Source organism: Acanthaster planci, linkage group LG08, assembly GCF_054643075.1.
Source record: "Acanthaster planci isolate LZ-2023a linkage group LG08, COTS_SCS, whole genome shotgun sequence".
In the NCBI taxonomy this organism is placed as follows: Eukaryota; Metazoa; Echinodermata; class Asteroidea; order Valvatida; family Acanthasteridae; genus Acanthaster; species Acanthaster planci.
This window is the reverse complement of record NC_141784.1, coordinates 15,791,276-15,805,881: the sequence shown is the minus strand read 5'-3', so window position 1 is coordinate 15,805,881 and position 14,606 is coordinate 15,791,276. Positions and strand designations below refer to the sequence as shown.

At 41.9% G+C, this 14,606-nt stretch overlaps 1 protein-coding gene across 4 annotated transcripts in view; it reads right to left on the bottom strand.

The window, feature by feature from the left end:
* Nucleotides 1–14,606, bottom strand: part of mrpl45 (mitochondrial ribosomal protein L45) — a 135,194-nt gene that overhangs the window by 42,416 nt on the left and 78,172 nt on the right. For all 4 annotated transcript variants that reach the window (XM_022254332.2, XM_087140414.1, XM_022254333.2 and 1 more), the window contains exon 5: nucleotides 6,752–6,800. In XM_022254332.2, coding sequence (XP_022110024.2) covers nucleotides 6,752–6,800 — 49 coding nt within the window. The remainder of the gene's footprint in view (nucleotides 1–6,751; nucleotides 6,801–14,606) is intronic.

Below are 14,606 nucleotides of genomic sequence, written 5' to 3'. Positions count from 1 at the left end.
CTTTGGTAGGCACTATTGTGGACTGCCTCAATAGACCTTGTCGTCCCGGTAGCGGCACTAGGGGAGCTGAGCATTCTGACCGCACACACCGCAGCCCAGTCCCCTGTGCGTAATTGTTGTTAGTACTGGCTAATGCCGGTTCTGCCCAGAAAGGGGCTGGGACAAAGCGGACCGTTAGCACAGTAATCATGAGTATCAGCCTACAACTTTAATACCTCAATCTTACTGTTGACCAACTCCTGTCGGTCTGAGGGGACATTTGAGGATTATTAACTACATTAAGGCCTTGACTGTCGAAGGTCACCTGGTTGACCCTATATAATATCACTAGGTGATACTGCTAAGTAGAATCAATGTCAGCAACCTGCAAGTGTAAACAAACAGAGAAAAATACCATACAAAAAACAGCAAATGGCATAAACATAGACAGAAATTATCAATATGTACAAGAAATACATTTTATTGCTGATATGTTACAGTTGATCAGAATACCACAGAAAGTGGATTGAAAACGGAAACTCAAAAAACTTGAAAATGCCAAATGACTAGTCTGTAATTGATGGTGCCAAGTAAAAAGAAGGATGAACATGGTGGTGGTGCTGTGTTGTATTGTAATAATAAAGGGCACACTAAAGTGGATCAAGTTTTAGCAAATGGTAAAAGGAGTACATGAAAATTTAGTGACTATTTAGGTAGGACGTGCGAAGTGGACTAATAGGACAGTCAGTCTTTAAAATCAGAAAAAGAGGAATGGCCACAAGGGATGCAACGTTTGAACATAAATTACTTATAATAACTTAAAATAAATTAACAAGTTGACTACCACACATGATTTCAAAGGGGCCCTCATTGAAGAAGTCTCAGTTGACAGAGGCTGAAGTGTAGCAGGCCAATAGGATCTTTTGTCCGTGTCGTGGTCTGCATTGTGCCTGTGTGGCCTGGCATTGTATTCACCAGGGCTGTCCTGGGTGTCAGTGGGGGAGCGATGTATGCAAGCGCGGATATTTAATAGGTACCTTTCACATGTCTACTCTATTATGAGCATTTTACAGATGTACATATGCATGTCCCCCACACTGCAAGTAGCGTATTGTGTTCTTCAGTGATGCCAGTGTATCCAATTTACATGAGAATAGCCTTTCATATTCTACGAGAACCTATGTAAAATGCATAATACATTTATCTAGAGCCCCTGGATGTTCTATATCTAGGCACGTCCGAGAAACAATTACAGGTACACTTTCAATCTGAATCTGAGCCAAACCTGACCTCTGATTGGATTAGATTGAAACATGGTTTAGTTGGACTTGGATCCGATTGATGCTGTAAAATACCAGCTCAGACTGGATTTCCCAGTCTGACAAAAGCTGCCAGTATCCCACTCTCTGTTTGTAACTTGTTTAGCAAGCATGTAAGCATCCACCAGTGTCATTAAAATGCTATTAAATATGACAGTAAGGTTGTGTTGGCAAAACCCTCCTTTAGTTAACATCGTCCCTTGTCAGTTTTTTATCTTTTTATAACCTTAGTGAGAAGGTCATTTGGAAAGACATTGCCATAGTTACGTTTTTTGCTTATACTACCAAGAAAGAAAGCGAGGGTGCTTCACCATGAGCTGACATGTTAAAGGTGCTCCGGAAAAGTCAATAAAATTTCTGCTATAAAGCTCCTCCATCTCCGTCATCAACCACCCTTGTAAGTTTCATATCATATAGCCATCATATTCCTGACCTACTGAAGTTTAATCCTAGCATCATGCCTCCAAAAAAGAATAAAAAAGGAACAGTAACAACAGAATCATCCCTCGGGCCAATCTTGTCATGTGACCAACCCCATTCGCCTGATGCGTCATCGGACAATGCCACTAACAGCCTACGACGGGAAATGAAATCGATGGCAGCAGACCTGCATGGCAAATTTGACAAGGTGATCCTTAACAAAGAACCTCTCCTGACAAGGATCTATGGACTAGAAACAAAACAACAAGAGATGGAGGAAGCATTCGATTTCTCGTCTAAAACCATCGACGAACTTAAAGAAGTACAGAAGATAAGGTCAGATGGCGTCACAGAGCTCAAGACACAAGTAAGTACATCTGTCAGTAGGATCAAGCAACAGGAGGAAGCTACCCTTCATTTAGAAAGGCATTCCCGCAGCTTCAATCTCAGAAACGGGGGAATACCAGAGAACCCAACAGAACCCACCACGTACCCGTATGATACGGTCAAGAAAATCCTGGCTGAGAGATTCAACATGCCAGATATTGAGATCGAGGCAGCACACCGTACTGGTCGAGTGCCTAAGTCGCCAACAGACTAGCCTCATCACATCATTGCTAGATTCCTCTACAGATATGAACATCAGCGTGTGCTGACAGACTCTAAGACCAAGCTTGCCAGCACAAGGATTTACTGAGAGCAGTATTCTGTACAGCAACATTTCAGACCATTTACCGCTCTATCAGATATCTTCTTTTTATACCGGTAATAACAAATGCAATAATAATACGCACTCATATAGACATATAACAGCCGATAGACTGGAAAGATTTAGAATCAAGTTGAATAAAGCAAACTGGAACATTGCTTGTATGGATGATCCTAATCTTGCTTTTGATAATTTTCACTTTGAATTTTTAAAAATATTTGAGAATAGCTTTCCGCTAAAGAAAACGAAGTCAACAAAAAAAATTAAATCCTAGATGACGGATGGAGTCTTCAATTCAATTAATCACAAAAATAAACTCAACAACCAATATCTAAAAAATCCATCTAATAACAATTGTAACAAATACTTGGATTGAGTCAAACCAGGGCTACTAAAATCCATCATAACTAGCATACGTGATCCATTAAGTTACATTTTTAACTTATCTCTATCGAAGGGAATTTTTTCAGATAAATTAAAAATTGCTAAAGGTACCCCTATATTTAAAAAAGACGACCCCACTGAGCTTGGTAATTATAGACCAATTTCTGTACTATCCTGCTTTTCCCAAATTTTTGAAAAACTTGTTTACAATAGGACAGTGAAATTTCTAAACAAATATAACCTTATTTCTGATCATCAATATGATTTCTGACCAGGTTTCTCCCCTTCAATGGCACTTATCGACTCAGCAGACAAAGTTGTCAAAACCTTTGAGGAGAATGCTTTTTCAATTGGAATTTTCTTAGATTTATCAAAAGCATTCGATACTATCAATCACGGAATACTTCTTAAAAAATTAAATTATTATGGCATTCGGGGGGTTGCCCTTGAGTGGTTTGCAAGTTATTTAAATAATCGTAAACAATGTACTAAATTCAACAATTGCCTGTCTAGTTTGAAACCCATTTCATGCGGAGTACCCCAGCCTCTACTGGGACCTTTGCTCTTTTTAATTTATATTAATGATATCTCAAAAACATCAGACCTGTTATCTTTTATATTATATGCCGATGACACCAGTTTATTTTATCGAAACAAGGATATTAACTCTCTATATAATATTGTTAATACCAAATTGGTCAGTATATGTGATTGGTTAAAAGCAAATCGTTTATCTCTTCATTTATCTAAATGTAATTATGTAATTTTCAGTAAGAGGAAAAAGAAGAATGGACACAACTTCAATATTTTATTGGACAACACAATTGTAAAGAACGTAGAGAAATTTAGGTTTTTAGGTGTCATCATTGATGACAAATTAACTTGGAAATTTCATATTGATGAGATAGCAAAGTTTCAAAGAGAATTGGAGTAATTAATAGTTTAAAACATATTGTTCCATTTCAGGTATTAAATAATATTTACAGTTCATTGATACTTCCTTATTTTCTTATTGTAATATTGTCTGGGGAAATACATTCCCTACAAATCTATCTAAACTAATAAATCTGCAGAAAAAAGTTGTTCGAATTATCACAAATTCGCCTTATAGGGCCCACAGTCAACCCCTGTTACGTGAGCTCAAATACTGAAGTATTACAAACTTAAACCAATATCAACAAGCGTTATTTATGTACAAGTTTAAAAATAATTTGATGCCCGTAACAGATCCAAACATGTTTGTATTTAACTGTGGCTTGCATAAATACAACACCTGTTCGTCAACCAACCTTCATTTTCAGATACCCCAACACAGAACTTCTGCCTATCAATTTAACATGAAATACTCTGGTCCCAAACTTTAGAATATTACACCATCCTCACTAAGATTTTCAAGATCATATACCATCTTTAAGCGGCAACTTAAGATCTTTCGCATTTAAAGCAATATAATTTTCATTGTCACAATGACTACTTCTGATCATCTTCGTAGCCATGAAAATTACCTTAACCTTTTCTTTTCATAGTCCATCTTCAACAATTACTCTATAATTGCTTAGAGCTACAATTATTTGTTGTTTCTTGTATTAATATGTATGTATGTTTTGTTTAAGGGCATGCCTAACACAAGCTTTGCTTTTAAGGTGTTGCCACCTCTTCTGGCATATATATGTCTTTTAGACTTGTCTTATTATTATTTCTGCCACGGGAGGTGTCACAAGTCAGTGATATTTTACGCCAAGTGTTTGATTAATTTAAAGACACAAACTGTATGTTGCCAAGTTGGCCAAATTTCCTTATATGCCCTTTCATGCAAAGTAAGGTGGGGTCCTGTATGGTTCACACCTGCATGGGTACACACCAGGCATGGGGACCTGAATAGTGTTTTATAGTGCCTGCTCACTGAGGCGTTGTCCAGCAGTGATAGCCTTAAATACTGGGATGTGGTTCCGTGTGACACACACTGACAGGCCTGTGGTGCGATAGCATAAGTTTGAGCGATAGTTCTGAAGCCAGAATTGTATTAAGTTTCGACCTTGTCAATGTGGATTGAAAATCCAGTGTTGGCGGTAGCCATAAGTTGGGAGAGCGATTTGCTGCCATTATGTTTTGTCTGGTATATATAAGTGCTATTACTTTATATATCTGTGACAATGGGGAGTTCAAAAGCCAATTTTAGTGACCGATTTAATGATGAAGTTTCTCCTTTTGGGTATGGAAAATTAGTAATGTGGTTAAATGGTGCACAAATGTTTGCCGTAAGATGTACATGTGTATTAGCAAACATGGGTATGATTATTCAATATTTCAGGGCTCCTTATTACGGAGTCGGAACTTCCGTAATTGGACCTCATTGAGTACCGAGACACGATCAAGCCAGGTCCTGCATTGGCCGGATAGGAACAGCAAGTCCGCCGGAGGAAGACACGGCTACCTACCTGCCTCTCGGTCTACTTAGTCCAGCCCCGACTCACCTGCATCATCCTTGCCGAGGATCAGCTAAGAGTCAAGCAACAGCGGCACATCGGACAAGTGACCAACTCTCCCTTTGAACTGTCCGAATTTGGGCTAGTGGTAAACTAGCCCATCAGCTTTCTAGTTTCTATGAAACCCATTTTTTTTTTTTTACTGTTGATCTTCTGTATTTTGCTCCCCCTTCTTTCAATTGTTTTTGTGGTTTGTATATTTGTAAATAAATTAGTTTCTATTGAATTTTTAAGTTAAATTATCTGCTTGAGTGTACTGCATAATTTACCATGCACACATTGCGTGTCAGAGGGTAGGGGGACCCGGGCTTGTGACAGGAGGAAATAAATGTGTGTGTGATTGATTGATTGATACCAAACCCAGTTTTGCCAGGGGCTGTCCTGCCACTTCTTTTCTGTTATAATTATATTACATTATTTCATATAAATATTGCAGGTTAAACAGTGTAAACTAATTTACAAATTTTTATGGAAGGTTTTAACTTTTGCCTGTCCAAGAAACTCTGACTTCACATCAGATTCAAATCAGAATCAAATTTTTGTCTGAAGCTGTCAGATCGGATTGACCTTCTCTAATCTGATATAACATGCATCTTTAGTTAAAATGTCAACTGAAATTCTGTTCACCATGCAAAGGCATGGCCAGCATCGGGGGAATCGGGGAGAGGAAACAGGCTTTAAAACTTGTTAGTGGCAAACTGTTAAATAATGGTGAAAAGGGGTCAATTATGAGTTTGTTTTTCCCCTTTTTGGTTTCTCTTGCCTTTTCCTTTCCGTTATTTCCCTTTACCTGTAAGAGAGCCCAGTTATTTTGGCCAATCCCAAAGCTGGGATGGGAGGGGGGAGAATTCCACCCTCCCCCAAGAACTCCACTGTGCCACATCTTTTTTGTCTATTTGACATGCATGTGCAAACACTCCTTATCATTACAAAGGCAAAGTTTGAACTCAATCAGTTTTGGTTTTGTTGTTACCGTCACTTGAAGTTCATGGTTACATGCATGCCAGTACGTGTACATTGAGCAAAAAAGTATACATTTTTGGCTGAACCGTCTTGGGAAAATGCCTGCTGCTCCAGAACAATATGTTCAAGTTTTGCAAAAATGGTGTCAAAATGACTGCAAAGGCTCAACTCCTGAGAAAAATGAATTCTGGCGATATCAGGAAAAAATGTTGAGGGGGGGCAGACTCCCCTCGGCTCTTTTAGGATTAGTATTTTCTTCTTGTTTTGAGGGGAAGCAAGCATCTTCCTTGCCTATGATGATTATGGCAGTCTTTTGGATGGGAAACTAATCTACTTAAAATGAGTATATAACATCCTAAACCAAAAGCAACAATGATAAATGACATGGATATAACGTAACATGATAACTGTAAATTTAACATTTTAACATCCAGGAAACATGTTGGATAGCCTGGTGTTGGTGAAAAAAACAAGTGTTAACAAATACTCACTGGATAAGCTCTCTCTGTCACCAAGCGATGAAGAATGTTCTTGTCAAAGCTAGAATACAAATTAAATAAAAGAAATTTAAACATGTTTTTTTCTTTTTGCATTACTTCCTGAACATGAATGGGATTCTGGTATTAAAGTGTGTTAGATTATTAGAAGGTTTTCAACTCCCTTTTTTTAAAAACACATTAACACGTTAAAGAACAACATTTAGGTAAAGGGTGAAGCATAAATCTGCTTTTGTACGCTAACCTATTGACAGACATACATGTACATATTATAACATAGGACAATACAAGACATGAACATGTTTTGGCAATAATACACATACGAACAAACATTGACAGGCAGGAGATGATACAATGCATCAAAATACAATTCTAGTCGGTACAGGTGATGTATTCAGAAAGTATTAGATTTTTCAACTTTAGAGCAAATGTTAATAAAGTGGGCGCTGCTTTTATAATTTCATTAAGCCTATTCCAGTATTGGACACCTTGTTGTACAAGACTATTTTTGTGTCGTGAAGTTCTATCGGCATCAACATATAATTTCTTTTGAGAGGTACTTCTGGTATGAGTGAACATTTGAGGTAAGTTTAAAGGATGATTTAAAATAAAGTGGCAGCTTATCATTCATACATTCATTCATAAATTTACCTAACTAATATTTATAAAGGTCAAATACCTTTAGCACTTTATGTTTAGAGAACAATGGGGCCGTGTGGTCATAATATCCAGCCAATGTGAGAGCTTTTAAATGATTTATAGCTTGGCTTCGAAGGTGCCCTATGTTTTGAGATCCTAGTATTGAAGTTCAGATGTTACGAAACTTAGTCAAAAATTGTTAACGTACATTTCAAACACTAAGGAGTGAAATTAGAAAAAAGAATGACTGTTTTTGCAAAATTGCAAAAAAAACCCAAAAATTCTATTTTTGGAGGTTACTCATATGAGCCAATCATCACACCAAATATTGTTTCAAGTTTGTGAGGATTGGGCGCAGAATCATGTTGAATGGAATGACACAAGATCAAGATCTATTTCTGTCAATTTTTTTTTTTCAACTCAGATCCTGCACAAGATCTAGAAGCTTCAGAGAATCATCTCCATGGCAATGCAAAGTACAGGGAAGCATGAGGCTAGCAATCTTAAATCTCTAAGAGGGTCCCGTTGCTAGACAGAATGCGGAAGATAGGGCTAACGTCACGTCACGTCACTTGCTCGAATCGATGTTGTTAAGGACTTTCGTGACCACAAGACTGTAAGCCTACATCTATAAATTCTGTTGATCCTGATGACCCTTGCAATGACTGAGATGATTTATTTGGCATCACTGGCATCTATGCAGCAACTACCTTACCATGCGCACAATTTTTTAAAACTCTCAGAAACTCAAGACGATTGATTCAAGTTCTGATGATTGAACTTGGAAAATTTAGTTCTGTTTGTTTGGCCTGAAAGAACTTAAGAACAAACTGGAGGCTAAGGATCTGCGGTCAATTAGAGGTTGTCTTTGGCAATATCCAATCCGCTTTGTCTTCAAAGAATTTCGGGAAGCTGAGAATCTGGTGATCGACAGAAAGAAGATACCAGTACGTATCATCATCACCGATATTAGCTAAACCGGTTGGGCAACCGTATCCCATAACCAGACCAGAAAAATTTCGCCCGAACAGCAGAAAAGGGTTCCGCCTGCGGAAGAGGCAGCACTAAAAACATAGGGGAACAAAAGCATCTGTGACGTCACGATGTGCCAGAATGAGGCCCGAAATTTCCGGATCCTGCACATCATCAGCTTTTTCGATGTACATCATTTCTCCCTTTTGTCTCCTTGGGCCCCCTTTTTTTAGTTTTTTTTTTATTCAGCTGACCCCGTGCTCTGACCACATTCCTATGCTATCCAATTAAACCATGAGAATATACAGACATATATATAAAGTGTCCATGTGTTTTTTTGAAGCAGTTCATCCACACCAAACTGTTTTTCATGCGTTTGAGCAAAACGAAATAGCACGAAAATTAAGTTTTGTTTGGCCTGCCATACCTTGAACATACCATGCATTCTTGTTATTCGTCCTTCCACTTTGCTCTTTGTTACTCATGCTAGCATTTCACCATAAATCGATTTCTGTGAGCCCATGTATACCATTCAGGTCCAAGCACTTGCTGAGTTTGTTCGATTCATTGACTGCCTTCCTCATTGTTATTGTATACGTGTCAAGATCTACTCTAATTCCTCGATGTTCTCCAGGTACTTGACTGCCTGAACTGCATTTTAGAACCACGACAGTCTAACAAATTACTAGTTAAAGGAAGACTAAAACAACATGCTCAGTTTTGGCGCGAGAGGTGTATCCAATCTAGTACAGTCTATTACTGAGAATGGGCATGTTATTCCATTCACTGTTGACCCACCCCTGATGTCTTTTCAGAATAACAAGTCAGCATCATGTGAGGCTAAATTTGTTTCAGAAAGTATTCTAGAATTTATACCTGCCTCTTCACGCATTTCTCAAATAATATGTCGGTCCTTTGTAACTAGTCCATTGTCAGTTGCTGTTTCTTCTGCCAATACAAAAATTCTTGACCTCAGTGCCTTAAACCAACTTATTCCTAAAAAGCACTTCAAACTGACAATTGGAAGTCCAATGCTCTCATGTTTTCTTTTGATCTAAAATCGGGTGATCACCATATTTCACCATTTTCTCAGTACTATTTAGGTTTTTTCTTGTGTATTAATGGTGTCACTCGGTATTTTGAACTCAATGTTCTACCATTTGGTCTCACAACAGCTCCCTACATCTTTACAAAATTATTGAAGCCTTTAGTCAAACAATGCAGAGCATGCAAAATTTTGGTTGCTGTGTATTTGGATGATGGGTTCGTTTCTATTCCCTGTCCAGAGGATGCCTCTATGCATACCTCAGTTGCCTCTCCTAATTCTAACGATGTTAGTTCAGATTTATTAAAAGCAGGCTTCATTTACAACATCTCTGTAAGCAGTTGGAATCCTACTAATAGTGTTGGTTAGTTGGGCATAAAATGGGATATGAAAGTAGGCACGCTTGAAGTGTTGGAAAAAAACACACACAAACTTCTTAAAATGGTCTATTGACATTCTCGTTCAGCAATTTTCAGGCCTAACCATCAAAGGCTTGCATTCATTTGTTGGGCATATCCTTGTTGCCAGTGCTGGGTAGTGTCACTAGATTGATGACACGCCATTGCCAAATGGTGATTGCACAGGCGATTTCTGTGATACGATTTTGGAAAGACAACATCAGCCAGTTAAATATTCGTTATGTGTTGCTCACCAAGTTCTCAAAAGAGTAGTGTGTTCCAATGCTAGATCCTCTGGTGCAAGGGCTGTGGTTTGTAATTATAAACACACTGTCCAAATTCGTTGGACCCCTCTAGAGTAACCCAAAGGTTCTACTGGTACTTGGCGGAGCTTGAGGCAATCAGATTTTCTCTTTTATCATTTCTTCTGATAATTTCATCTTTCAATCTGAAATTCTTCAGCGATAGTCGGAGCACTGCTAGAATAATTGATTGTTGTAATATGAAACCGGAATGGCAGGATATTGCATTTGATATTTTTTAAATTTGTCTCAGTAATTCTATCCGAATCGACGTCTTCCAAGATCCCAAAACGATCAAGCAGACTCTACTGGTAGACTGGTCCCTTTCTGATGAATTTTCTCTAGAACAAGTAATTTGTGGGGCCCATTTACAGTGGATTGCTTCACCAGTTTCTATGATACAAAGTTGCCCCGTTTTTGGAATCCCGGCTCACTTGCCGTAGACTCGTTTGCACAAGTTTGGTTCCATGAAAATGCCCTTGTAGTTCTTCCTGTTGCTCTGGTACCTACCACACTTAAACATATGCAGTTATGTGCGGGAGGAGTCCTCGAGGTCATACTTACCAAGACAGTTACTACATATACATATTTCCTTTGTGCTCTTTTGCTATTTATTAAATATTATATCAACCGTAGTGCGCCCCCTATTGGTCAACCCCTGGTGTAGTCATCGCCATGTTCGTCCTTCTTTTTCTGAGATGGAAGGATGCCAAGCTGAAAGTGGGGAGGACAAGATGGACTCCACTGTATTGACATGGAGATCAGATACATCAGAAAGCGGCTTGAAGGGGGACTGGCAAGAACGCCGAAGATGCTTCCAAGGTCCCAGGATAGAACAAGGTGTTTGATATGAGGATGCTTGACAAACATTCCTCAAGGAAGATGGTGGATGGCAGTGTTATCAGAGACCGTCGATCCACTGCTGAAGCCCGAATGAAGCCCGAAGGTGTCAAGGCCGACCAGTAATTGCAGATGGTAGGAATCTGGAGGCCCAAGTGGAACAGATACCTGAATAGCTTACGATTGAACTCACAGGAGCTTCGTTTGGAGAAACATCATGGTCATCGCACCATCTATTAAACTGCTGTAGTCGGCTGCTGTAAATTTTGTGAGTAGACAGGCGTTAACCCCGGGCTGCTATGGATGCAGCATCTCCAGAAAGGCCCAACGCTCTGAAGGGTCATTGGTCAACATCTAGCACCTGAAGTGAAGACCCCAATGTGCTGGATGAAGGACCCCCAACTTGGGTTGACGAAGAATGTCCTCCCTGGGCAGAAGGACCAGCGGCCATTGTACCACGAGTCTTGTCAGTCTCAGAAACCACGGTTGGCAAGGCCAGAACGGGCAATGAGCAGGACCCGACAAGGCTCCTGTTCTATCTTGGACAGGATGCGTGGGAAATTGAAGGAAAGGCGTATGCCAGAAGAACCGACCAGTCGAATTGTAGGGTGCCTGTCACCCATGCCCATGGGTGAGGGAACCTGGAACAGAACTTCAGGAGACAGGTTTTGTCGGTGGAAGCAAAGAGGTCAACACGGGGATGCTCGATCTCTGCAAAAATATGGCTGACCACGCTCGGGTGAAGAATCCACCCTGTTGGTCGGATGGTGCCCCGAGAGAGTGTGATTGCTATGCTGTTGCAATTCAAAATATATGTGTAAATGGGCGCCGTCATGTATCAGATAGACTGACGGAGCCGGATGTGAAGCCGAAGATGAAGCTGGATTTGAATCCGGAAGGAAATCCTCACACAAGGCATCCGGATCTCGGGCAGTTGCCAGGGGGGTGGAGATTGACTCAAGGCGGCTGGTGATGGTGGACAGCATCTCCGGGAGAAAGAACTGCCATCATCATATCCGATGAAGAAATATCTTGCCCAGGTGTAAAGCGGGATTTCTTGCATTTACGCTTCTTATGTGTGGTAATCCGGTTGTAGAACCTGAAGAAAGAACCTAAGAGTCCGGAACATCAGCAGCATGTCTGGAATGCAGGTCGTGATAGGTCGAAGCACACCGAGCCGCCAGAGAGCTGAGACGGAAACACCCTGGTCAGATAGCCCTAGCCAGTAGCCAAAAGCTGCAGTGATGAGTGGCATTTGAGAACTACGGCGATGATACAATTCTGTAGTCCGAAAGTCGGTGAAGAGCCCACATAGGTAGGTGGCGCCTCTCAATTGGCCGTCCCCCAAAACAACGGGCCATCAGCCTGAGGTGTTGTAACTTCCAAGTCACACCTGAGCAAACCACTGAGAAGTTCATCTGACAGTCGTAGTCCATGGGGTGTGTTGGTTGTTGTACATGTAGCTGGCCCGGGAGGTGTGGGGCCGTCCCGGTGTGTAGACTGGTGAGCCATACAATGAATACACGTCTTCCATGGTAGGCGCTGGTAATAGGGAGACCGCCAGAGGAATTCAGAGCACGGGAACTGAGGGTGAATGTCAAACGCCCAGACCCAGACAACAGGGGAGTAAGTTTACTCACCCCAACTGCAACGCCAACAGACAGAGCCACCACAATCCGGGTCATGATCTGGAGCCGGGTCTCGCTGGTGGAACGGATCTGGCTGGACAACACAGACCACTTCAGCCTCCGAGAATGTCCCCTGTGAGGGAAGAGGGACGGCTGGGGGGGGTTCGGGTCGGGTGCCATCACTGCTGGCTGAGGCTTGGAGTCTAATTTGCAAGCAAGAGAGGTGAAAGCCTCTGAGATGGCCTGGCGGGTCATCATCCACGGGGGTGTATCCGGATTGGAGCAACGTTTCTTCTTAGCCTTGGATGAGGAAGAAGCCAAAAAGATGTCTTGGCCTTGCGCTCCTTAGCCTTCACCAGTACAGGGAAGCCGGAGGCCGGGACGGCTGGAAGACGGACCAGGCGGGGGTACCCCAAATGGTCGGTCATTTCCTGCAAGGAACATCCCAGGTCAGGATCGGTGGCCTCATGACCGCAGTCCATCGGCAAGTGGTAGGTAGCGATGCCCAGAACTTGTGGCATGGAGAGAGGAACAGATCATTTCGCCCTGAAAATCATGATCAAGGGTATTGATGCGGCTCAACCAGATCTATAGGCGTGTGGAGTGGGTGCCGATGACCAAGGGTAGTGCAGCAGTCCGGCACGCTCGGCCCGGAGGGTAGATGAATGGACTAGTCATCAGAGATCAAGGGCTTTGTTATGGTACCACTCTCTCAGCCTGATCAATTCCGGTAGTGGTCATCAGGGTATTGTTGCGGCATAGCATGCTCAACCAGGCCTTTTCACTCCACTGGGTCTCTCTCCTCGTCGAGGCCGCTAATCAGATAATGCAAAACCGCACCACAAAGGGGTGGGGCAGCCCACCAAGCCCTGCTCCGCCACCAGTCCCATGTTGCGACAGATTTGGATACCTACCCCAAACAGTCACTAAATATGCAAATTCCTTTGCATCTGATTCAATTTGCTAAATCTTCTGATCAACCGTAGTGGGCCCTCATGTCCCATGATGCATAGCAGAATGGCCGTCATGTTCGTCCATCTTTTCCGGTATTAAAATCGTCCGAGCCAAAAGTGGGGAAGGATGGGAGGGAACCGACTGTTTGGGGTAGGTATTCAATAGCAGACCTCACCCACATTTCTGTGGGGGAAGGAGTCTTCTGCTTTCAACCTACCCCAAACAGTCGCTACATATGCAGAGTAGCACCGAGCCCTTGGAGGGGGGTGCGGCAAGGACGCACTACATAATGAGAACAACAGAGGAATAAGAAATTGTCGAAATTTATTGCGGACTCACCACATAATGGAGTTGTTATGGCGTTCTAGTGGTGGGCTGCTTCGATGAGGAACCCTTCTGTATTGATGTGGCCGATGTTAGGACCGCTCTGCCATGTGCGGAGTCCTTTTGTAGAACATCGGTGAGGTAGCATGTGGTGAAGGTAGATGGGATCTTCCAGCATGCTGCCTTACATATTTCCTCCATTGGTATGCCCCTGAAGTAGGCCCAAGATGTGGAAACTGCTCGGATATCATGAGCCCTGATGAGGCATCGTGTTTCATTGTCTACAGAGTTCGGCCAATCTGGGTTAGCGAACTTGATGGCTGAAACTGCCCATCTGGCTATAGTGTCTCTGGTCACACCTCGGTGAGGTTTTATTGTGGTGATGAAAAGCTGCAAAGTTGTACCTCTGAGTTTTTTGGTTTTGGCTAGGTACCATTTAAGAGTCCGCACTGGGCACAATGGTTTGTCGTCGGGAGTCCCAGTGTGTTTGGTAATGTCTGGTAAGAAATGTCAGGAGGATGGAAGGAAACTGATTGGTTCTTGGTGAGAAACACTAGCGTTGGGATGAGACGAACAGCATGAGGTTCCCATGAGATGTGGCCATCTGAGATGGACAATGCCTTCAGTTCAGTGCCGCACTGTGTGGTGGTAACTGCCAGCAGGAATGCCAGTTTCACCGATAAGTTAATCAACGATGCGTCGCGGAGAGGTTCAAAGGGAGGACCAGCAAGCAGTTGGAGGACAGCT